Source organism: Anomaloglossus baeobatrachus, chromosome 1 (assembly GCF_048569485.1).
Source record: "Anomaloglossus baeobatrachus isolate aAnoBae1 chromosome 1, aAnoBae1.hap1, whole genome shotgun sequence".
Classification (NCBI taxonomy): domain Eukaryota; kingdom Metazoa; phylum Chordata; class Amphibia; order Anura; family Aromobatidae; genus Anomaloglossus; species Anomaloglossus baeobatrachus.
Window position 1 is genome coordinate 332,550,280 of NC_134353.1, and position 24,167 is coordinate 332,574,446.

Genomic DNA, 24,167 nt, shown 5'->3' on the forward strand with positions numbered 1-24,167 from the left:
TGGAACATGTGAATGTTTAAAGGGAATGGTCACAAAATGGTTGCACCTGAGATTAACTAACGTGAAACTATCAGCAAGGAAACAATATTTAACCCTTACTGCACTAAAATAAAGCACATATGTTTAATATCCAGAGTCTCACAAGGCAATGTGGGATCTCAAACCTGTCACAAGTCTCCGCAGGACAGGAGACCCTCTTGACACTGCCCTTACATTATGTTGCGTTCAGATGAAGTAGCAAAAACCTGGTGACAGATTCCCTTTATTATCTTGGTCTTCAGATAAAAATTAGTTAAAATAGAAAGACAAAATGAGATTCTCTTCTGCCTTCTTACACTTAGGTGAAGGAGTTGACCGCCATACTCTTGCTTGCACAGCGAATGTTCATTTTTCAGGTCCTTTAGTGAACCATTCGCAGATGACAGTTGATGTTTTAGCTCTTCCATCTACAACACAAAATAAAATCTTAATCACATTAATAATAGGTGCTCGACAGATACCTATGAGTAATGAACCTCAGTTTTCAGATCGCAGGTATTCAGCAGGAATCATTTAGGAATACTTATTATTATTATTATTATTAATAATATTAATAATAATAATAATAATTTAAAGGGATTCTGTCACCAGGATAATGTAGGGGCAGAGATCTTGATTCCAGCAGTGTGTCACTTACTGGGCTGCTTAGTGTAGTTTTGATAAAATCACTGATTAATCAGCAGTAGATCATCATTAGAGGACTACTTTGTGTGCTGCCAGATAGTCCAGCATATTCATGAGCTCTATGTTAGGGTACGGTTCCACTTGCATATAGCTTTCAATACGAGAGCATCAGAAGCGATATGCTAACGACCCTCTCCTGCGAGCATCAGCCGGGGGTCATGTGACTGTGATGAGATCTTGCGATCACATCACAGGTGCGGAGAAGAGGGAGGGAACACTTTCTCCCCATCTCCTCCGCTGTCTGTCTCTACGTATATCCCACTGCACTCGGATGACATACAAGTGCAGTGCGATGTCTCACACGCTCCCATAGACTTGCATGGGAGGTGAGTGAGCCGAGACTCACTGCCAAACGCAGGATGTTGTGATGCATTCTGCATGCCGCTATTGGATGAGAAATCAATCACAGATGGACACTGCCCCATAGTTTTGCACTAGAGTGATGTTTAATCGGATTGTACTCGTCGTGCAAAACGCAAGTGGAACCGAGTCCTGACTGCTAGATCTGCAGCAGAGAAAACATTGATTTTATCAAAATCACAGCAAACAGCTCAGTAAGAAGACATCACTGGAATCAAGATCTCTGTCTCTACATTATGCTGGTGACAGAGTTTCTTTAAATTAAAAAAAAAATAAGGGTCTCTGACTGTACAATTATGCTGCTCTCAAAAGGGGGAGCAAAACCTGGTGACAGATTCCCTTTAATATCTATTCCTTTCCTAACATGTACAGCAGATCAGTAGGGGTTAGGTTTCTGAGACCCCAACAATATCTCAAAAAACACACTGCAGCGCACTGTCCAGAAGGCAGAAGCACAGAGTTCAGGCTTATAGACTTTCCATGAGAGCATTTTTGTGTGAACACTGCGTGCAGGAGCTCAGTACTTCTACCATCTGAGCTGAACACTTCAAAACATTTTTTCAGTGACTTATGAGGGTCTCAGAATCCAAACCCCCACCAATCTACTATACAGTGCCATGAAAAAGTATTCATGCTCCATGAACTTTTCCACTGAACTACAGCTATTTTACGAACAAAAATGAACAAAACTTTCTATCAGGTTGTCACAGGGTACAGCACAATCTGGCCTTCCGTGCAGTATTCCAAGTCCCTCTTGGTTCTGGGTCCGCAACTTACAGTGTTGCCTCCAACAGCAAATCAAATCCTAGACACACACTGCACCACACCCACCAGGTACACCAGTGGATGGCGTGAGTGGAATAGAGTAGCCCACCGGGGAGGTCAGGGAGGGGAGGTGAGGAGTGTAGTCAGTCAGTCTGTAGTAAGTCAGTGAGAGGAGAGGAGTGAAGTAGCCCTCGAGCTGTGAGGAGCTCAGAAGAGGTTTGGAGCGGTGGCTCCCAAGAGAAACTGTCTAGGTTGCAGAAGGTGGTCTGGACCTAGAGGAGTCACAGGGGATTGTGGCTAGGTGCCTGGACCTGTCAAGGAGGACTGTCAGCAGCCTGGTCCTATCACCGGTCCGGGACCAAAGGCACGGCGGGGTACACGGACCCTAGGTCGGGGAGAAGCTTCAGGCAACCTGGCAATTAACCTGAGGAGAATGGAGCCTTTATGATCTGTTCCCACCCACTCCAGAATCGGGGCACTAGTGCAATGAGGGGGATAAGGCCTTCCAAACAAGCGATCCAAGAAAATCCCAAGTGTGAGCCCTGAGAGCAGGCTCCCACACCTAGCCACAGTGGGGAGTGGGGCCCGGCAAGTTTCAGACTACTGGGCCACCACGTTGAAGTTAAAACTTTGTGCCAAGAGGCAGGTCACGGATCACCAGGCAACACTGTAGGGGACGGGACCCGGACGAGCTCCCCTCAAGAGGCAGCGATACCCCGAGATTTGGTTTACCCGGCTGTCAACATCTGCTTATTGGCTGAGTGACTACCTGAGTGATCGCTGCATCCCACGGCTCCCCCACAGAGTCTCGGGGCCTTCCACCTACCCGTGGAGAGATATGACACCTGGCTGCCCCACTTCATCACCCCGGGTACTCCCAACGGCAGCGGCGGTATTCCCTAATTACCGTTCACCACGGGTGGCATCACAAACTATACCTCCCCTATAAATAACTCCCCCCTTTTACATTTAGAAGTGGCCCCAAGCCCCCGGGTCCGGAGACCCTCGAGCCACATATCACCACACGGATCCGAGCGGTTCGACCTCTGCAGGGGCGGCACATGAGGAAGGACTAGATATTAAATAAAAATAAAGTGATATGTATCCTTATTGGGGGTTTTTTATAAAGTCAGTTGAATTTTATTTTAAGGCTGACACATTCAAGTAAATCTATACATTTGGTTTCATCTGACATAGACTTCGATTATAAAATGATACCTACAACACTGTCAAGGTATTCTACCATACTTTTAGATGGTAAATAATTTATTTTGTAAACGAGGTGTCTGAGACTCAGTACAATGTTAGATCACATTTATATATTAACCCCATCGTGACCTATGATGTCCAAGATCATGTCCCTCCCTTTGATGCGGGCTCACACAACGAGCCCGTATGTTTCCACACAAATTTTGGCTAATCAGATCAGCCAAGATGTTTAGCTAACAGGTGTGGGTGGATGTTTGAAATACCTGCTACTGTTAACTAGTTAAATCATGCTATCAATCTCTGACAGCAGGATTTAACGCCTGTCGCAAGTTGCACATGATTCCCCACCCCCCATCAGCAGTCGCGTGACATAACCATGGGTTGCCGACCGGTTGTCATGTTAGCGTGGGTTCATCTGATGACCCCTGTGTCAGCCATGACATTCTTGTGAACGCCGGCAGAGTGCTGGTATTCACAGAAGATCAGCGTTTATGCTGTTCAGAGTGTTGATGAAGCATTGCTCTGTACAGCACAAGCGATCAACGTAACGCAGCTTTAAGTCCACTAAGGGGACTAGGAGAAACAATAAAAAGTGGGGAAAAAAGGGAGGAAGAGGAAGAGGAAGAGGAAGAGGAGGAGGAAGAGGAAGAGGAGGAAGAGGAAGAAGAGGAAGAGGAGGAAGATGAAGAGGAAGAGGAAGAGGAGGAGGAGGAGGAGGAGAAGAAATACACATATTTGGTATCATAATGTTCGGAAAAGTGGAAATGTCAGATCAATTAAAAGATAAATAAATTAATCTGACCGGTAAAGGGCGTAACAAGAAAAGAAAATAGAAAAATGCCAGAATTACATTTTTTTTGGTTGCAGCAACATTGCAATAATGCAATAACAGTCGATTATAATATCGCATCTACCAAAAAAATGGTAGAATTATAATTGTCAGCTCCGTCACTGGGCCTCAGATCCTGAAATATGAAAAAATGAGAACACTACAGGTCTTGGAAAATGGCAACAAAAAGCACAATTCTTTTTTTTTTTTTCTTTTTTTACAAATTTTTTTATTTATTTTCCCAACTTTAATAAAAAACTATCCCCAGGTCAGTTTTACCATATAGTGAACATGGTAATAAAAAAAAAAAAATGTTTAATTGAACTTCTTTTGCAATTTCACCAAACTTGGAATATATTTTCCTGTTTTCTAGTACAATATGTGGCAGAATGAATGGTGTCATTCAAAAGTACAACTCGCCCTGCAAAAAACAACCCCTTGTATGACTATACTGATAGACAGATATGGCTCTTGGAAGAAGAGGAGGCAAAAATGAAAATGAAAAATGGAAAATCGACAGGTGGGGGAGGGGTTAATAATATCTTCACAAATTTGATTTTGACAATACAGGTCACATGCTGGATTATGTTCCACATATAATGCAGGTGATTTAGCCCTGCTCAGGCTTTTCCCCAATGAATGTGGGTGGACGCTCTTCTTGCAGAGCATGCATGTTATTTGGACCATTAATACAATATTCTGTGAGCAACTGCTCTTCAGACTGTCCATATAGGAGACAAAAAAAGCTTAAGGCTATGTGCGCACTAGAAAAGTGATTTTTCTCAAGAAAATGTCTTGAGAAACTTCTGGGAGTTGAAGATTTCCGCACCTGCGGAAAAATCCGCGGGAAAAAACGCATGCGGATTTGCCGCAGATTTGCCGCAGGTTGGTCCCTGCAGTTTTGCAATAAATAATATAGATAATCGATAGACAGATAATGGATAGAGGGAAAGATGGATAGATGAATAGATAGATAGATGAGAAAGACCTATATAATGTCCCACCTCCCTGCATTTTCTAAGCTGGCACCCTTTAGTGACTTTCATGTGGCACTAAAGGGTGCTTAGCCTTGTATTTAGCCATAAAATAAATAAATAATAAAAAAAAAACCGACGTGAGGTCCCCCCATTTTTTGTAGCCAGCTAGGGTAAAGCAGACGGCTGCAGCCTGCAGACCACAGCTGGCAGCTTTACCTTGGCTGGTAATCCAAAACAGAGGGCACCCCACGCTGTTATTTTAAATTATATAAATAATTTAAAACAAAAAACGTGCGGTCCCCCCCAAATTGGATCACCAGACAAGGTAAAGCGGACAGCTGTGGTCTGGTATTCTCAGACTGGGGAGGTCCACTGTTATTGGACACTCCCCAGCCTAAAAATAGCAGGCCACAGCCGCCCCAGAAGTGGCGCATCCATTAGACGTGCCAATCCTGGCGCTTCGCCCCAACTCATCCTGTTGCTCTGGTGCGTTGGCAAACGAGGTAATATATGGGGTTGATGCCAGATGTGTAATGTCACCTGGCATCAAGCCCTGGGGTTGGTGAGGTCAGGCGTCTATCAGATACCCGACATCACCAACCCAGTCAGTAAGAAATAAAAAATAGACAACAAAAAAGTTTTATTTGAAAAAACACTCCCCACATTCCCTCTTTCACCAATTTATTGAAAAGAACAATCAATTCCACGTCCGGCGTAATCCAATAAGGGGGGTCCCACGGCGATCCATACCATAGTCGCTGTCCCAGTCAATGAAGAACAGAATGTTCCCCATTGGCTGGGAGAGCAATGCAGTGACCTGAGCTAACATCAATAGCCCAGGTCACTGCAGGGGATGCCGAGCGCTGCCATCAGGAGCATAGATGAGATCATTACCTGCTGTGATCATCTTCTGTACTGCTGACGTCACCGCTGTCACTGACTTCTATGCCCGCCGCGTTGTCATCAGTATCGCGAGAGCCCGTGACGTCACCGCTAGTGACAGTCTTGGGCCGCCCGCGAGACGGGCATAGACAGTAGTGACCGCGGTGACGTCAGGAGGCAGGAGATCGTCACAGCAGGTAATGATCTCACCTCCTGACAGCAGCGATAGTCATCCCTGCGGCTGCCAGCACTGCAGGGTGTCAGTGTCTGCCTGCGCTGCCACGTGACAAGCTGCTGATACTGCGGGCACACACTGACACGCTGCAGTGCAGTGTCAGTGTCTGCCTGTGTCAGTGTCTGCCTGTGCTGCCGCATGACAAGCTGCCGATACTGCGTGCAGACACTGACACAGCAGTGCAGGCAGCCGCGAGGCTGGAGCGGGACACAGACTGCACGGGCACCTGGAGGTCGCATGGAAGTGCTTCTGTGCGGCGTCCAGGGAATGTGACGTGTGTGTTTACTCTCTCCGCTTCCTCTTCCTGGCATAATGACATTGCTTCCTGCAAAACCGCAGGCAGCGATGAGCATTACCGCAGGTAAATCGCGGCTATACCGGGGGTATACCGCACATCATTTGCTACCTGCGGTATACCCCCGGAATTTCACGATTACATTACAGTGAATGGAGTGAAAGTTTCTCGAGAAAATTTTCTCAAGAAATTTTCTTGAGAAAAATCCGCAGCGTGCGCACAGCTATTTTTTTTTTCACATAGGTTTTGCTGGGAAATGTCTGCACAAAGATATCAAATCTTTCTCAAGAAATTTCCGCAGCAAATCCGCGGGTAAATCCGCGGGTAAAACGGCCTAGTGCGCACATAGCCTAAGATGGGAAAATCAGGCACAACCTTGGAAGAAGGGGCTGAGCTGTATATAAGTCAGACCTAGAACAGCAGATCAGGGAAGGTCTATGCTTTATAATAACCAATACCAAATACAGTCAGGTATACAGCTATGTATTTAGGAGCATGCAGTTTTATATCATCAAGTCAGGATCAAGGACTAAACTAATATTTCAACAATGTAAATAAAAATGAACCAAAACTAAAAACGAATGACAAATAGTGTGGGTCAGAGAGCTCCATTGATCCTGATAACAAAAAACTTGCAATCCCCTGGTAGAATGATGCAATATGACTAAAGATAGCAGTGGTTGTCAGGAGAATGAAGGCCTGACGGGTAGAGTTTTGGTCTCCAGCCAAGAGAAAGTAAAGGGCACAGACATAGAGTATACATGACAGATGACTTGTAATGTCAGCAGAGAACATACAAGATTCTGAATACAAAATGACATTTAGCAAGTGTAAAATTAACAAAGCAGGTGCAAGACAGACCACATACACAGTATACAGTGGTGTGAAAAAGTGTTTGACGCCTTCCTAATTTTTTATTCTTTTGCAAGTTTGTCACACTTAAATGTTTCAGATCACCAAACAAATTTAAATATTAGAGAAATATAAACACAAGCAAACACAAAATGCAGTTCAAAAATGAAGGCCTTTATTATTAAGGGAAAAAGAAATCCAAACCCACAGGGCCCTGTGTGAGAAAGTGAATCCCCTCCCCCCTTAAAACATAAATTAACTGAGCTGAGTTCTATTTCCCTAGCCACACCCAGGCCTGATTACTGCCACAACTGTTCTCAAGCAAGAAATTACTTAAATAGGACCTGCCTGACAAAGTGAAGTAGACCAAAAGATCCTCAAAAGTTAGACATCATGCCACAATCCAAAGAAATTCAAAAACAATGAGAAACAAAGTAATTGAGATCTATCAATATGTAAAAGATTACAAAGCCATTTCTAAAGCTTTGGGACTCCAGCGTACCACAATCCATTATCCACAAATGGCAAAAACATGGAACACTGGTGAACCTCCCCAGGAGTGGCCGACTAGCTAAAATTACCCAAAGAGTGCAGCGACGACTCATGAAAGAGGTCACAAAAGACCCCACAACAGCAACCAAAGAACTCCAGACCTCACTTGCCTCAGTGAAGGTCAATGTTCATGACTCCACCATAAGAAACAGACTGGGCAAAAATGACCTGCATGGCAGAGTTCCAAGATGAAAATCACTGCTTAACATAAAGGCTCTTCTCAGTTTTGCCAGAAAACTCCTTGATAATCCCCAAGACTTTTGGTAGAATATTCTGTCGACTGATGAGACAAAAGTTGAACTTCTTGGAAGGTGTATTCCCCATTACATCTGGTGTAGAAGTAACACAGCATTTCAGAAAAGGAACATCATACCAAGAGTAAAATATGGTAGTGTGATGGTCTGGGGCTGAATTGCTGATTCAGGACCTGGAAGACCTGCTGTGGTAAATGAAACCATGAAATCTGCTGTCTACGAAAAAATCCTGAAGGAGAATGTCCGACCATCTATTCGTAAGCTCAAGCTGAAGCGCACTTGGGTTATGCAGCAGGACAATGATCAAAAACAATCCAGCAAGTCCATCTCTGAATAGCTTAAGAAAAACAAAATTAAGACTTTGGAGTTGCCTAGTCAAAGTCCTGACCTTAATCCAATTGAGATGCTGAGCCATGTCCTTAAAAAGGTGGTTCATGCTCGGAAACCCTCCTATGTGGCAATGTGTGCAAAGATGAGAGGGCCAAAAATTCCTCAAGAGCATTGTTAAAGACTTACTGCCAGTTATCGCAAACGCTTGATTGCAGTTGTTGAGGCAGTTAGCATGTTTAGTGGACAATCAGTTTTTCACACAGGGCTCTGTAGGTTTGGACTTCTTTTTCTATTAATAAAGACCTTCATTTATAAACTGCATTTTGTGCACTTGTGTCATCATTGTCTAACATTTACATTTGTTTGGTGATCTAAAACATGTGCATATTATATATATATATATATATATACACATATATATATATATATATATATATATATATATATATATACCCACACATTGCTTGCCATGATGAAAATATCAAAATTAGCTCATATTTATTATTTATCTTGGTCATACTTTTCTCGCCACTACTTGAATACGGATAGGCTGCTGATGTAAACGCCATAAGTTGCTGAGCGCAGTGATAGGTGATGTGACATCACTTCTGTAACCTCTGAACAATCACCAGAGGAACAGACAAAAGGCTGCTTTACACACAGCGACATCGCTAGCGATGTCGCTCGTGATAGCACCCGCCCCCGTCGTTTGTGCGTCAGGGGCAAATCGCTGCCTGTGGCGCACAATATCGCTAGTACCCGTCACAGGAACTTACCTGCCTAACGATGTCCCTGTCGCCAGCGAACTGCCTCTTTTCTAAGGGGGCGGTTCGTGCGGCGTCACAGCGACGTCACACGGCAGGCATCCAATAGAAGCGGAGGGGCGGAGAGCAGCCAAATGAGAGTCACGCCCACCTCATTGCCGGAGGACGCAGGTATGGTGTTGTTTGTCATTCCTGGGGTGTCACACATAGCAATGTGTGCTGCCTCAGGAATGACGAACAACCTACGTCCTGCACCATTAACAATATTTGGGATTTGAACGACGTGTCAACGATCAGGTATTTTTTATCATTAGCGGTCGCTCGTACATCTCACACGCAATGATGTCGCTAACGAGGCCGGATGTGCGTCACGAATTCCGGGACCCCAACGACATCTCATTAGCGATGTCGTTGTGTGTAAAGCCCCCTAAAGCCCTGGACTCTGAGAGGTTGAGTATCAACAAGTTTTAATTTGTACAAGCACGCATGTTTTACAAAAAGTTGAATGGGTCAGCTTCATGTATTTCTATGCAGCTGACACGCTCCTGTCAGGAGAGCCCCCAACTTTTCTGGGCATTACAATGCGATGCGGAAGTTTTGCCGAGTTCAGCTGGACTTTAGATAAAGTTCAGTTTGGGACCCGGACACTTGACCTGACCTCCACTGCAAGTTACTGATTGGGCAAAGAACCGAACTGCCCAATTAGAGCCAGTCATAGACAGATTACTTCCAGGGGAGGGAAGGAGGGAAGGCCGGGTTTTCCCATTTTTCTTTTTGTACACACTACAACCAGTAACGCTGTTGTTACCCCCAGTGCGAGCCATTCAAACACTACAAGCAGCTCACACTGGACCGAGCACTGAGTGTCCCGGAGCACAGAGATGCTCATTCAAGTGGTCAGCATACGTAAAGCACCCAAACTCGGACACTTTGTAAAGTCCGTGTTCTGTTTCAACATTGAACACTACCGTTTGGGTTCGCTTATCTCTACTTGTGTACTTAGTAGGCTAAAGGAGCTTTCTGGAAACAGAAACAAAAAAAAATAAAAACTAATCTGACTGTCCTCGTAACGTAATAAGTCATTTGTTTACCTAATGTACCAGTTGGATTTTGTGAATTTTATTTTGCACTCATCTTTTTACAGGGCCTTTGTATGTTTATTTGGTAAAGTATTATATTTTGTTACCTTGTCTTTATACGTTTTCTTACAATTTCGCAGGTCACTTTGCAGCTGGGAAACTTTCGATTCCAGACTGGTGATGTGTTCTGCTTGCTTTGTATTTTGATCTCTGATAAGAAAAAAAAAATCATATCAATTGAATATCAATCCCTCACAGGATTTGTTACTTTTATTGTTAAATCTGAATATCTTCAAAGTTCTCTACCTTTTTCCCAAATAAATCTTTAAAGCAGCTTCATTTACTTCATATTGTTTCAATTTTTCTATGTTTTGTACCTTTGCACAAGAAATAACTTTAACCGCTTCCCGACCAATGACATACTAGGTCTGCTGATTTGATGTGCGGCTCATTTTCGATCCATTCGCACCTGTTAAGTCCTCAGATTGCGCTGTCAAACTCTTTGACAGCGCGATTTAAAAGGCCATGGCAGGGATCGCGCTGATCCCCGCCGCCATTGGTGGCCCTGTGACGCGATCATGAGGCGTCAATGTGCTACCATGACAGCGCAGGTCAGATGATGACCCCTGATGTAGTCATGAGTCACTTCCTGTAAAAGCCGGCATGGTGCCGGCGCTCACAGAAACACTTAATTTCTCCTGATAACAGCAATGCTGTAGCCATAAAGTCCCCTAGGAGGACTAATAATATAAATAAAAAATGTTAAAAAAAAGTTTTAAAAAAATATGAAACAATAAAAAACACAAAAAATTTAAAATAACCCCTTTCTTGCCCCATTAAAAATAAAACAATTAAAAAATGTTTTAAAAATACACATATTTGGCATTGTCGCGTTCATAAATGCCCAATTAAAATATAGAATCAATATGATCGGTACACAGCGTCACGATAAAAAAATTCCAAACGCTAAAATTAAGGTTTTTTTGGTCTCCGCTACATTTCATTAAAATGCAATAACTGGTGATCAAAACATCATATCTATGCAATAATAGTATAATTAAAAACCTTGTCTCAAGAAGCAGAAAATAAGCCGTCACTGAGCCCCAGATTCCGAAAAATGAGAACACTATGGGTATCAGAAAATGACGACAAAAGGGCTATTCTTTTTTGGGACAAACTTCTGAATTTTTTTCCACCCCTTAGATAAAAGTAAAAGTATATATGCTTGGTATCTACGAACTGGAATCAACTTGAGGCTTCATATTGACCCCATCAGTTTTACCATATAGTGAACATGGTAAATAAAAAAAAAATACTAACACATTTGTTGAATTGCACTTTGTTTGCAATTTCATCTCACTTGGAATTTTTTTCCCGTTTTCCAATACAATATATGGTAAAATTAATGGTGTCATTCAAAAGTACAACTCGTCCAGCAAAAAAACAAGTCCACATATGGCAATATATATATAGGGGAGAGTTTGGTCACCATATTTGATACTCATAACTGTGCCTGTTGACGTGTTAATATACTAAAAGTGAATGAGCGCAGGAACTAACACCCTTGGGACTAGTCCCAGCGCTCATTAGCATATCATAAAGGATCTTTAGAAATACTTTTCTAAAGATCTCTTTATCTATTCTAGTGTATACAGGGACGGTTTGACAGGAATTGCTAATATACACACAGAACTGATCTAGTTCTGGCTGCATATTGGACATGACAGGTTACCTTTAAAACTGTGATTTTGCAGTTTTTACTTTTAACAACTTTTTATATCTCTTAAAGCACCACTCCAGCATTATTTTTTGTTGCAGCGCTGGAGTGGTGCTTCTAATCTAAGCTGCCTGCACTTAGTCTTAGGGTATGTGCGCACGTTGCTTTTTACCTGCTTTTTTGCTGCTTTTTCTTCTGCGCTGTTTAATGCCAAAATGGATGTGTTCTTCTATTCAAGCAAAGTCTATGGGAATTTGGGTTTCTTGTCCGCACTATGTTGTTCAAAATGCTGCCTTTTTGTTGCAGAACTTTGGTCAAAAACTCAGCTTTGCAGTGCAAAACCCAAATGGCAAAAACAAAAACAGGACAATTGTTTTTGCCATTTGGGTTTTGCACTGCAAAGCTGAGTTTTTGACCAAAGTTCTGCAACAAAAAGGCTGCAGTTTTAACAGCATAGTGCGGACAAGAAACCCAAATTCCCATAGACTTTGCTTGAAAAGCAGAACACAACCATTTTGGCATTAAACGCTGCAGTTGAAAAAGCAGCAAAAAGCAGGTAAAAAGCAACGTGCGGACATAGCCTTATACTTACCAGCTGCCATCTTCACCTTCTCTCACTGCCGCTTTGTTCTTTCCCTCATAGACATTGAGAACTCGTGACCGTTACCACTGACGGCAGTCAGAAGTTACGTTCACAAGATGGCAAAGCGGCACCGACAAACGGTGAAGACAGCGGCGGGTGAGTATAATACTTAGGGCAGGGACTTTACATTAATAGCACCACTCAAGCACTGAAAACAAAAACCACTGGGGTGGTGCTTTAAAACTGTTTTTTCTTTTTTTTTTTTTTTTAGAGTAGTTGCTAATCCCACAATAAGATTTATACATGCGATCCTTTCATCACATTAATAATATACTGTAGTAGTTATATACTACAGTCCATTATCTCCCTGTCAGTGTTTGACAGTTAGCCAATCAGGTCCCATCCCTGGCAGGATCTGATCGACTGAGGGATATAGCAGACAGGGACACAATTGTTAATTGTTAGGTCTCCGTGTTGCCGTAGCAATCATCGGCAACCTTTCTGTGAGCGGGTGAAGATGAGATACCAAAAAGGTGCTATTTCTTTGTCAGATTCCTACCGACAGAGACATTATGAGGGGATAAAAGGAATTTCCCATGAAAAAATTCCTTTTTAAACCATTTTAATAATTAGATCTTGGAATATTAGTTCCACAATTGGATAGGATTAAAAAAAAAAAAAAGTTTTCCTGTGCTGAGATAATCTCATATATGTCCCAGCTATGTACTGTGTAATGGCCGTGTCTGACCGTACAGTATCATGGTCTGATCATACCACATCTCCTAGGCAGGGAACGACACAAAAGAGAATATATATATACACATTACAGCACAGGATCATAGCTGATTTTTTTTTGTGAGGTAAAACATTTTACTGCCTGTTTTTAAAAATAGTTTTACCTCAAAGAAAAATTATTTATGATACCGTTCTGTAATGTCTTTCTACTCTTTGTATTTTCCTCTGCCCAGGAGATGTGGTATGATCAGACCATGTCGCTCTAGTCAGACACATCCATTACACAGTACATAGCAGGGGCACATATATAAGATTATCTCAGCACAGGAGCATTTTTTTTTTAAACATCCAATTATGGATCTTATTATAATTCCAAGATCTATTGACTAAAATAAATTTTGTTTGGTGGAAAACCTGTTGAAAAATGTTGAGATCGGCATTAGGTCCTGCCTCAGCATTTGCAGGAAGAGCATGGTTGGGTTTAAAAGCTGGCTCATGCTGCAGATGACACTGTTACAACCCATGTGCCCGTGCCATTCACCAGACGTAACTGTATGCCTGACTGCTGGAAATGACCTGCAGCCTCGAAGTACTGTTCTGTCATTTTGCAGGAAGGCGTTAAAGGGCACCTTTCAGGTAATTCACACTGCCCACACCTGGAGACAGCATGAATCACAGCCAGGTTTACTACTATCTGTAACGCTCCTGCGTTTCAGGGAAATTTTACTTTGCATTTCCCCAGTTCGCCCTTCCCAGCATCACTGCAGTTGATTGATGTGTATATAGACAGAGACCTCTCAATCTGGACCTTTAGGCTATGTGCGCACGTTGCGTTTTTTCATGCGTTTCCGCAGCGTTTCGAACTGCAACGTTTTAATGCAAAAATGCATACTTTTTGATTTCCAAGCCAAGTCTTTTGTGTCCAAAAACGCTGCGTTTTTTGTGACAAAAATTTGTCAAAATCTCAGCGTTTGAAGAAGAAACATGTCAATTGTTTTGAGTGTTTTGGCAGCGTTTTGGTAACATTGAAGTCAATGAAAATGATCAAAACGCTTCCTAAAACAAATTTCTAGCGTTTTACATGCATTTTTGATGCAAAACGCATGCTTTTTTTTGTCAAAATCAAAGCATGCATTTTTGGCATTATAGTGAGGTCAAGAGGTTTCCTTTTGCCCTCACATCCAGCCCGACTCATAAAAAGAGTCAAACAATAATTTACTTTATTTAGAACATAATTATTAACTCTCAATTATCATTTTCGGAAAATCTTCATTATAGTGTATGATTTAAAGGATTATTTTTTATTTTTTTTTTTCCTAGTGTTTAAATGTTCAAACTTTATTTAGTAGTGTCTTTGTAATGAAAACGCATCCCATTTTAAGCACTGGAAATGCATGTAAAACGCGGTCAAAACTCGTCAAAAACGCAAGAAAAACGCATGCGTATTTCCTGCGTTTATGTGGTGAAAACCAAGTTTGACAATGACAAATTTTCCCAGAGGATGCGTTCATTTCTGCAAGGTACTGAACGCAACGTGCGCACATAGCCTTAGGGTTCACTCACATGGATACATAAATCAGACACGCGCAATTTGATAAAAAAAAGGAATTGTACTCAGACCAATGTTAGTCAATGTGGTGGTTCAGATCTGCTTTTTCTTTTTGTCAGCTGTATTCGGCATGACAAAAAAATTGCAGCATGCTGAGATTTGACTCCGAAATCAGTACAGTGCAAAAAAAAAAAAATAAAAAAATAAAAAAAATTGGATGCCATGCAGACCATCAGTGTGGCATCCAATTTTTACAGCTACATTACAATTCTGTAAGATGGGAAACTGTAAATGGTCCTATAAGAGGTTAATAATGACAAGTGAGAGAAAATCATTCTCACTTTGCTGGATGAGAATGGGACTAATTTTTTATAGGCTTGTATGATCCCACCCCTATGGCATGTATTTTATCGTTTGAAACGACAGAGGGTTACAAAGAATAATATACAGTTATGTCCAAATATGTGAGCGCAGATGCACTGCCAGCACTCACACAGCTCTGACAACACGCACAGTCAAAGCAGAATAATCTCAGACAGCTGTCTGATAGCATGCATGTGTCTGCAATCACTGCACACGCTTCCCAGCATTCTGGATCATCCACATGCTGTCAGACCTGTGTGAGCACGGGGAGTGTGTCTACAGTCACTGCACACGGTTCCCAGCTTTATAGATCCTGCTCACTCTCAGAGCTGATCTTCCGCACGCTGTCAGACCGGTGTGAGCACAGGAAGTGTGTCTGCAATCACTGCACACACTCCTCAGTATTCTGGATCTTCCGCACGCTATCAGACCTGTGTGAGCGCGGGGACTATGTTTGAAATCACTGCACACGCTTCCCAACATTCTGGATCTTCCACGCGTTACCAGGAGCTGTGTGAGTACGAGGAGTATGTTTGCAATCACTGCACATGCTTCCCAGCATTCTGGATCTTCCGCACGCTGTCAGACCTGTGGGAGCATGGGGAGTGTGTCTGCTATCACTGCACACATTCCCCAACATTCTGTATGTTCCGCTTACTGTCAGAGCTGTGTGAGCACAGGAAGTGTGTCTGCAATCACTGCACACACTCCTCAGTATTCTGGAGCTTCCACACGCTATCAGACCTGTGTGAGTGCGGGGAGTATGTTTGCAATCACTGCACATGCTTCCCAGCATTCTGGATCTTCCGCACGCTGTCAGACCGGTGTGAGCATGGGGAGTGTGTCTGCTATCACTGCACACATTCCCCAGCATTCTGTATCTTCCGCTTGCTGTCAGAGCTGTGTGAGTGGGGGGAGTGTGTCTACAATCACTGAACATGCTCCTCAGTATTCTGGCTCTTCCGCACACTGTCAGACCTGTGTGAGCACAGAGTGTGTCTGCAATTGTGACGCCCTGGACTAGCCAAGTAGTCACAGATAGCGCCCCGCACAACACCTGTCCCCTAAAAAGGTGTCATCAGCCAACCATTAAAACCTAGTCTCCTCTCTCAGTGCTTGATGGACACACCAGGGGCAGAGCCAGGCAGTTGGCCACGCCCACCGAGGAATCCAGAGGGCCTGAGGCAGGAGAAACACAGTGAGTTCTAAACAGTCAGTTCTAAAGAGTCAGTGGTAGTAAGAGTCAGTGAGTGGAGGAGGTCAGGCCTGTAGGGCAGGCTGTAGCAGACTGACAGGTACCAGGGTAGGAGCCCGGGCACCTTTGGCTAGGAGGCAAGCGGTGGCCTCAGCCTGCAGGAGCCGGGAAGACGGCTCGGTGGAACCGTGGTGGACCGGGACAGGGTAGTGGCCCGCCGGTACCGACTCGGAAACCGGAGCACAAATGGGGGTACTCAGACCCTGAAATGAGGTCCAGAAGCCACTGGACCGAGTTAATTAACTGATTACGGTGTGGACTATAGGTCCTTTCCCACCAAAAGTCCCGACTGAAGACAACAGCCCAACGAGGGGGATAGAAAGCCACCGCACAGGCAGAGGAGATCCCACGGGCCAGCGTCTGTGGGCAAAGAGCTCTTCCGACATCCACAGATACACAACTCGGTGCAGGAAAAAGGCAGAGACCACCAACCGGGTGGGGGACCCGACTCAGCCGGCTGCGGGCACCGACCACCATCAACTTGTTTTACCAGAGACTTGTGTGCATTACTAATCATGAGTACAACAGTGCCCTCCGGCTGCGCACCTCCCTGCACCGTCCAACCACACAACACCCCAACGGGTCCCGGGGCCATCATCCCTGCCCACGGAGAGGTTAACATCTTGCTGCATAAACATCTCCCCTGGGTGCCCCGTAACTGCAGCGGTGGTGTCTACCTTCACCACATCCCGTGGGTGGCGTCACGAACTTAACCACGGCTCCGGCCGTACACCTATGTCCCCTAAACCGCTAGCCCCCCCTTTCAGATCGATCCGGGTCCGGAGACGCTCGAGCCACCCACCAGCGAGCCCGGATCCGAGCGGCTTGGCTGCAGCCGAGCGTGGGGCGGTACACAATCACTGCACACGCCCCACAGCATTCTGGATCTTCCGCACACTGTCAGTACTGTGAGAGCACAGGCAGTGTGTCTGCAATCACTGCACAGGCTTCCCAGCACTCTGGATCTTCCGCATGCTGTCAGACCTGTGTGAGCACGGAGAGTGTGTCTGCAATCACTGTACATGCTCCTCAGTATTCTGGATCTTCCGCATGCTGTCAGACCTGTGTGAGCACGGAGAGTGTGTCTGCAATCACTGTACATGCTCCTCAGTATTCTGGATCTTCCGCACACTGTCAGACCTGTGTGAGCACGGAGAGAGTGTCTGCAATCACTGCACACGCTCCTCAGTATTCTGGATTTTTACATGCTGTCAAACCCGTGTGAGTTCAGGAAACGTCTCACTCATGCTCTATACAGCTTGGGGAGTATTTTTTTAGAATGAAAAGAACTGTGCAAGTGCAGCCTCTGTGATGGACAAATAAAACTCATTAACATAACACCATTGGGCCTATTCCAGAAGATGAAAGGTGGTTATTTTTTGGAATGGAACATAATTTTTACAAGCTGTAAACTACAAAAATATTTATTTACACATTTTTCTGCTCAATTAAATGTATCTGTTATGATGGGAATACCCCTTAAAGCAGTAAAATCCACAAACAAGCAATAATAACTGAAGTCAGCTGCAGCAAATGTCAGCAAAGAATCACAAAGGTGGAAATCCAGCGTTTGGAGACGTCCATGGCTTCCAGACTTCAGGCAGTCATTGCCTGCAAAGGATTCTATACAAAGTATTAAAAATAAATATTTTTTTTTATGGCAAAATAAATTTGTCCAATTTCTTTTGAGCCCCTGAAATGAGGAGGCTTTGTAGAAAAATGGCTGCAATTCCTAAATGTTTTATAGGATATTTTTGCTCATCCCCTTTCATTAAACCTGAAAGCATACACTTCAATTGTATCTCAGTTGTTCAATTTTTAATAAAAAATAGTGGCATAAAGACCTCAAATCACAAAGATTCAGTTATTGTCCATATATTTCTGGACCTTACTATATACCTCCCGACAAACAACCTGACAAAAGCAGAACTTTTAATTTTCATTCATTTAATACTGCTGGCTAACATATACTATGAATAACATTGGTTTGCAATACAAGCAATATTTTTTTTATTTGTCAGTAGTTATGTATGATTTTATAATAAGTGTTTGACATAAATGATGACGTAAAACCCATTTGACTGGAAGCCTAGACTTACTGAGATGTTTCCAGCCGAGTCTGGATACTCTGTGCAAGGCTTCTGACAGCAGCCATTTCAGTGACCAACAGCGCCCTCTCCTGTTCATGTTCATTAACTAAATTGTCATAACTGATCAAAAAAGAAGAAAATAAAAAGAACTCAAATAAACGCAAACCGCACATTAAACATTATTACTAAGCCGGTGTAGGCCTCTCAGTGTTGAGCGTTATGCTCCAAGTGAACATGTCAGCATTTATTTAACTGTAATGTCAAAATAGCTATTAAAAAGGGTCCTTCAACGCCTAAATGGGTTTATATTTTTTTGTCAACTCTCTGTACAAAATCATTGTCCACATATTAAAAATAATAAAATCAGCTCAGTTAAAGGGTTCATGGGGACTTAAAGGGATTGTTCCTTTGTTGTAACTGAATTTCACCGGCTGCAGGGTATTTTGAATAAACAAACCATGCTGTGCTTACCTTCCACAGGTCTATTAGGGAGTGTCTGCTGCTATTCCCACTGTCTGAAATTGGCTGGGGTGCTGACATGATGTTCATAGGACAGCAACCAATCAGTATTAACGAGGACACACCCTTCATAGCTGCTGAGCACACTGATTGGCAACTGCACTGTCATTGGGACATCATTGCTGCAACCAATGCCAGAGCAGGAGCACAGAGACGCACAGGTGGACCTGAAAAGGTGAGTACAGATGTCTTTATAATAACCTGCACCTGGGGACATTCATTTTCTGAAAGAGAACAACTCCTTTCAATATTGATGGACTTTCCTCCAGATAAATTAGGTCATTTTACACAAGCACAGTGGCATCTGTGTTTGCAGCTGTTCCTGATGATGAAGATTGTACCATTTGGGTTAATTGGACACAATCCAGCTGCCTGGAGCTGTATTGGTTTTTGCAACTCAGTCAAATGTCTGTAGTTGGGATTGAGCTGGATATAGTCCTGTTTTTATAACTTAATGAAAAACAGTAAAACTCACCTTTCCTGCAGCTGCTTCAGACTTGCCTCTTTATCTTTTAATTCCCCTTTCATAAAATTAAGTTGATCTTCTGCCTATAATAAAAAGTAGATGCTTTGGAGTTCAAGAAATAAAGACTTTAGTTGAATTGTACAGGTTTGGCCTTATACATATCTGAAAATAGGAGGATAAAGAAATCCCAAACACTGAGGTTCAACAACACTCTCCTTACTGATTCCATCCCCAAGATCCCTGGTTCCCCGCCGGTCTCTACTTCTAGCTGCAGAGACATATGAAGCTGCAGCTCATTACAGGCTGTAGTCGGTTACAACAGCAACCAGTGATCAGCGGCAGTGGTCATCATTGCTCTTCATTGCTCCTCAGTGTTGCAGGAGGATGGGACATCTTCACAATAGGAGTGTTGAAGTGTACAGTGAGTAGGGTGCGGTTTAGTTTTTTCTTTTCACTCATTTCCAATATTAAAAAAAACCCTTTTAAATACAAGTAAGGCTAGACTCACACTTATTCAATGCACTACATCTGGGATGTCCATTGGAATCCTTGAAAAAAATATATTCTATAGAACCCAAAGAGAGCAATTTTCTTGAAATAAGCCAACAAATTTGTTGTGGACACTGCTTGGCCTCTGTCGTGGCAGTATTCATCTTTTACAGACATGCCCAAAAATGCAGTTAACCTGTCAGAATACAGTTTTTTGGGAATTCCGTCGTAAACCCAAACATACATCCTAGTCTTCTAGTTCTTTATATTGTCTCATTCAGTAATGGCTTTTTCCTATATATAAGAATATATCACACACATTATATACATATATTATTATTATTTTCACACACACACACACACACACACACACACACACACACACACACTTGTATACAGTCATGGCCAAAAGTTTTGAGAATGCTACAAATATTAATTTTTACAAAGTCTACTGCTTAAGTTTTTCTAATGGCAATTTGCATATACTCCAGAATGTCATAAAGAGTGATCAGCTTAACAGCAATTACTTGCAAAGTCAATATTGGCTAAGAAAATGAACTTTAACCCCCAAAACACATTTCAACATCATTGCATTCCTGCCTTAAAAGGAGCAGCTAACATTGTTTTAGTGAGTGTTCCATTAACACAGGTGTGGGAGTTGATGAGGACAGGGCTGGCGATCAGTCATGATTAAGTAAGAATGACACCACTGGACACTTTAAAAGGAGGCTGGTGCTTGGTATCATTGTTTCTCTTCAGTTAACCATGGTTATCTCTAAAGAAACACGTGCAGCCATCTTTGCTCTGCACAAAAATGGCCTAACAGGGAAGAGTATCACAGCTACAAAGATTGCACCTCAGTCAACAATCTATCGCATCATCAAGAACTTCAAGGAGAGAGCTTCCATTGTTGCCAAAAAGGCTCCAGGGCGCCCAAGAAGGACCAGCAAACTCCAGGACCGTATCTTAAAATTGTTTCAGCTGCGGGATCGGACTACCAGCAGTGCCGAGCTAGCACAGCAATGGCAGCAGGCTGGTGTGAGTGCTTCTGCACGCACTGTGAGGCGGAGACTGCTTGAGCAAGGCCTGGTTTCAAGGAGGGCAGCAAAGAAGCCACTTCTATCCAGAAAAAACATCAGGGACCGACTGATATTCTGCAAAAGGTACAGGGAGTAGACTGCTAAGGACTGGGGTAAAGTCATTTTCTCAGATGAATCCCCTTTTCGATTGTTTGGGACATCTGGAAAACAGCTTATTAGGAGAAGAAGAGGTGAGTGCTACCACCAGACTTGTCTCCTGCCAACTGTTAAGCATCCTGAAACGATTCATGTGTGGGGTAATTGCTTCTCAGCCAAGGGAATCGGCTCACTCAGAGTCTTGCCTAAAAACACAGCCATGAATAAAGAATGGTACCAGAATGTCCTCCAAGAGCAACTTCTCCCAACTGTCCAAGAGCAGTTTGGTGCCCAACAATGCCTTTTCCAGCATGATGGAGCACCTTGCCATAAAGCAAAGGTGATCACTAAATGGCTCATGGAACAAAACATAGAGATTTTGGGTCCATGGCCTGGAAACTCCCCAGATCTTAATCCCATTGACAACTTGTGGGCAATCATCAAGAGACGGGTGGACAAACAAAAACCAACAAATTCTGGCAAAATGCAAGCATTGCTTATGCAAGAATGGACAGCTATCAGTCAGGATTTCAGGGAGAATTGCAGAGGTCCTGAAGAAGAAGGGTCAACACTGCAAATATTGACTTGCTGCAATAACTCATTCTAACTGTCAATATAACCTTTTGGTAGTCATAACATGATTGCAATTATATTTCTGTATGTGATGTAAACAGCAGACAAACACAATTAAAAACCAGAGGGCAACAGATCATGTGAAAATATAATTTTGGTGTCATTCTCAAAACTTTTGGCCATGACTGTATATGTAGTAAAATATGCAAACTAGGAAGACAGAGAGAAAAAAAAAATACTTACAGGCTCTATTTTTGACTTGAGAAAAGACACCTCATCAGAAAGCTCCTGAAGTGTTTGGACTAGAACAATGCCAAGATTACTGAGGTCAAAGTTGTCTTCCACTCTCTTGTTCGACTTCTCATTGAAAATTAAGATGGCTTTTTGGGTATCTTGGAGTATTTGATCCTGTTTCTGTAATTTCTCTTTCAAAAGTTCAGTGTAAACCCGTGCCTGTTTCAGCATCTCCTCCTGAATCACATTAGTGCTCTCTAGTTTTTGCACTTTAAGATCAAGCTTAATTCCTTTTTCTTGGCTAATTGAACCTTTTTGTCTGGATTAAATAATTATAAAATTAAACAAAAATATTCATACAATAAAATATTTTCAACATTTTAATTTATTTTCGTTAAAGACTAGCCATTTTAAAACTAAAGCCATGAGCTGGTTGCCTTTGGTCTGGCTGCGATCAGTTATCAAAGAAGGGCACAATGCATGGCCATACAAACCATTCATGAGCTTATTCTCAATTTTCTAATTGGAGAACCCCACAGTGGTGAAACATGTTTTTATGAGGGTATATTGGTCTACGAATGATTTTTTTTCCTTACATATGCTTAAATTGGCAGGCAATAGCTTTGTAGAAATGGTCCCCAAGCAGAGTCATCTCAACTTATACCAATACTCCAAACATATCCGAACATAGTAAGTAATCGTCATGTAGCAGTAGCTGGAGAGCAATGGGTTGGAGCCCAATATCTTATAGTGAATCATGAATCACTGAAGAGAACAAATTTAACACTAAATCTTGTAGGACCTAGGTTTGTTTAAAAACATATCCACAGATCCATTCAACTCCACCACAGGTCAAGCAGTGGACAAGGCCATATCATCACCTACATATAACTGCTGATCTAGCATCATCCATAGCCCTGCTTAGTGATACCTTTCTAAACAACCAACGATTAAAAGGACATATTTCCTGAGGAAGCGGTCACCACAACAATTAGGCCTCCAGTCATGCATTTCAACCTACAGAACAATAGATCATGTGATTTACTAAATACTAAGTTATTAATTTCCCATGTCCTCTCACTCATAGGTAATAATTCACAGTGAGTGTGCATGTATACAGCACATGCTAAAAAAGTATTCAGATCTACTAATATAATGGCGCTTCTGTGGCACCCTGTACCTAGTCGCCACAGATAATAACTACATGTATACTTCAATCTGTATAACATGTATTGTTAACTTTAATGAGATATGGTTTTCTCTGCTGTTTCCCACAAAACACATGTTTGCCCACACTCCCTTACTAGGGCTGTTCTCTTGAGATAAAACCAACTCTTGAGTGAGAGTCCTAGAAGGAGATAGGGAAAGAGCTTAGGTCTGAGGTAAAATTTCAGTCAGGGTCTGTCGGTGTGTGAGGTGAAGAGAGGAATGTAACATGGAGACAGTCCTGTGCTGAGGTAACTGCTAAAACCTCTGGAGGGGCCAGCAACACATTGGCAGGGTATCAGTCCCTAGGCCACCAGGACTTTCCAAGGTCAGTTGCAAACTGAGAGACTTCTACTAGCATTTTTATGAGGAACAGTGAATTTCCTCGGAGCACAGTGGCGCGTGTGAGTCTGGAAACTTCTAGAAGAAAAAATTAGTTTTCCTTTAGGATTCAAGTCACCTGTTCACCAGAAGGGATTACAAATCTGAATTGTTCTTGTTTTGGAAATACCAGGATACCAAGATACCGGTTCCCAGGTAGGGAAATAGTAGCAGAGGAAGAGTACACTATCAACATAAAGCCGAGAAGCCAACTCTCATCAGGGCAGGAAGTACTCCCATCATTGGATGCTGTGATAAATGTTCTGCAGAGTTGCAGTAAAAGGTAAAAGCTCCCTGTCCTGTCTCTGGCTGAATTATTTTCTGCTGCAACATCTCTACCTCAACACATCCCCCAGGATTCAGCTCTAGTTGGGGTGGCGAGAGGAAGATCCTCTGGCACTGCGCATCACCACCTATCTCCTGGGAACCTTCAGCAGTGCCCAGCCATATCAAAGCCAAATATCCAAACTGGCATCACAAAGTCTTTATTTTATCCCCCCCCTTTAAAATATTATTTTTACCCCCATTACAAAAGCTCGTGCCCGCTACATATACATCGCCACTCGGACCCACCACCGTGACACCAGAGGTCATTAGCATTCTGATCAATTGAGCTCTTTGACACCATACCAAACAAGAGAACAAAGGAAATCAAGTCTCCTGATATAATTTCCCTCACAGACACACATAAAATGAATGGATTATGTTGTTTCCTGTTCATAATAA

At 42.8% G+C, this 24,167-nt stretch overlaps 1 protein-coding gene across 1 annotated transcript in view; it reads right to left on the reverse strand.

The window, feature by feature from the left end:
- Positions 1–24,167, reverse strand: part of CCDC158 (coiled-coil domain containing 158) — an 84,843-nt gene that overhangs the window by 51,003 nt on the left and 9,673 nt on the right. The window contains exons 6-10 of the mRNA XM_075337628.1: positions 21,864–22,173; positions 19,393–19,466; positions 18,408–18,518; positions 10,214–10,316; positions 336–446 (exon numbers count right to left, since the gene is read on the reverse strand). Of these exons, the coding sequence (XP_075193743.1) occupies positions 336–446; positions 10,214–10,316; positions 18,408–18,518; positions 19,393–19,466; positions 21,864–22,173 (709 nt within the window). The remainder of the gene's footprint in view (positions 1–335; positions 447–10,213; positions 10,317–18,407; positions 18,519–19,392; positions 19,467–21,863; positions 22,174–24,167) is intronic.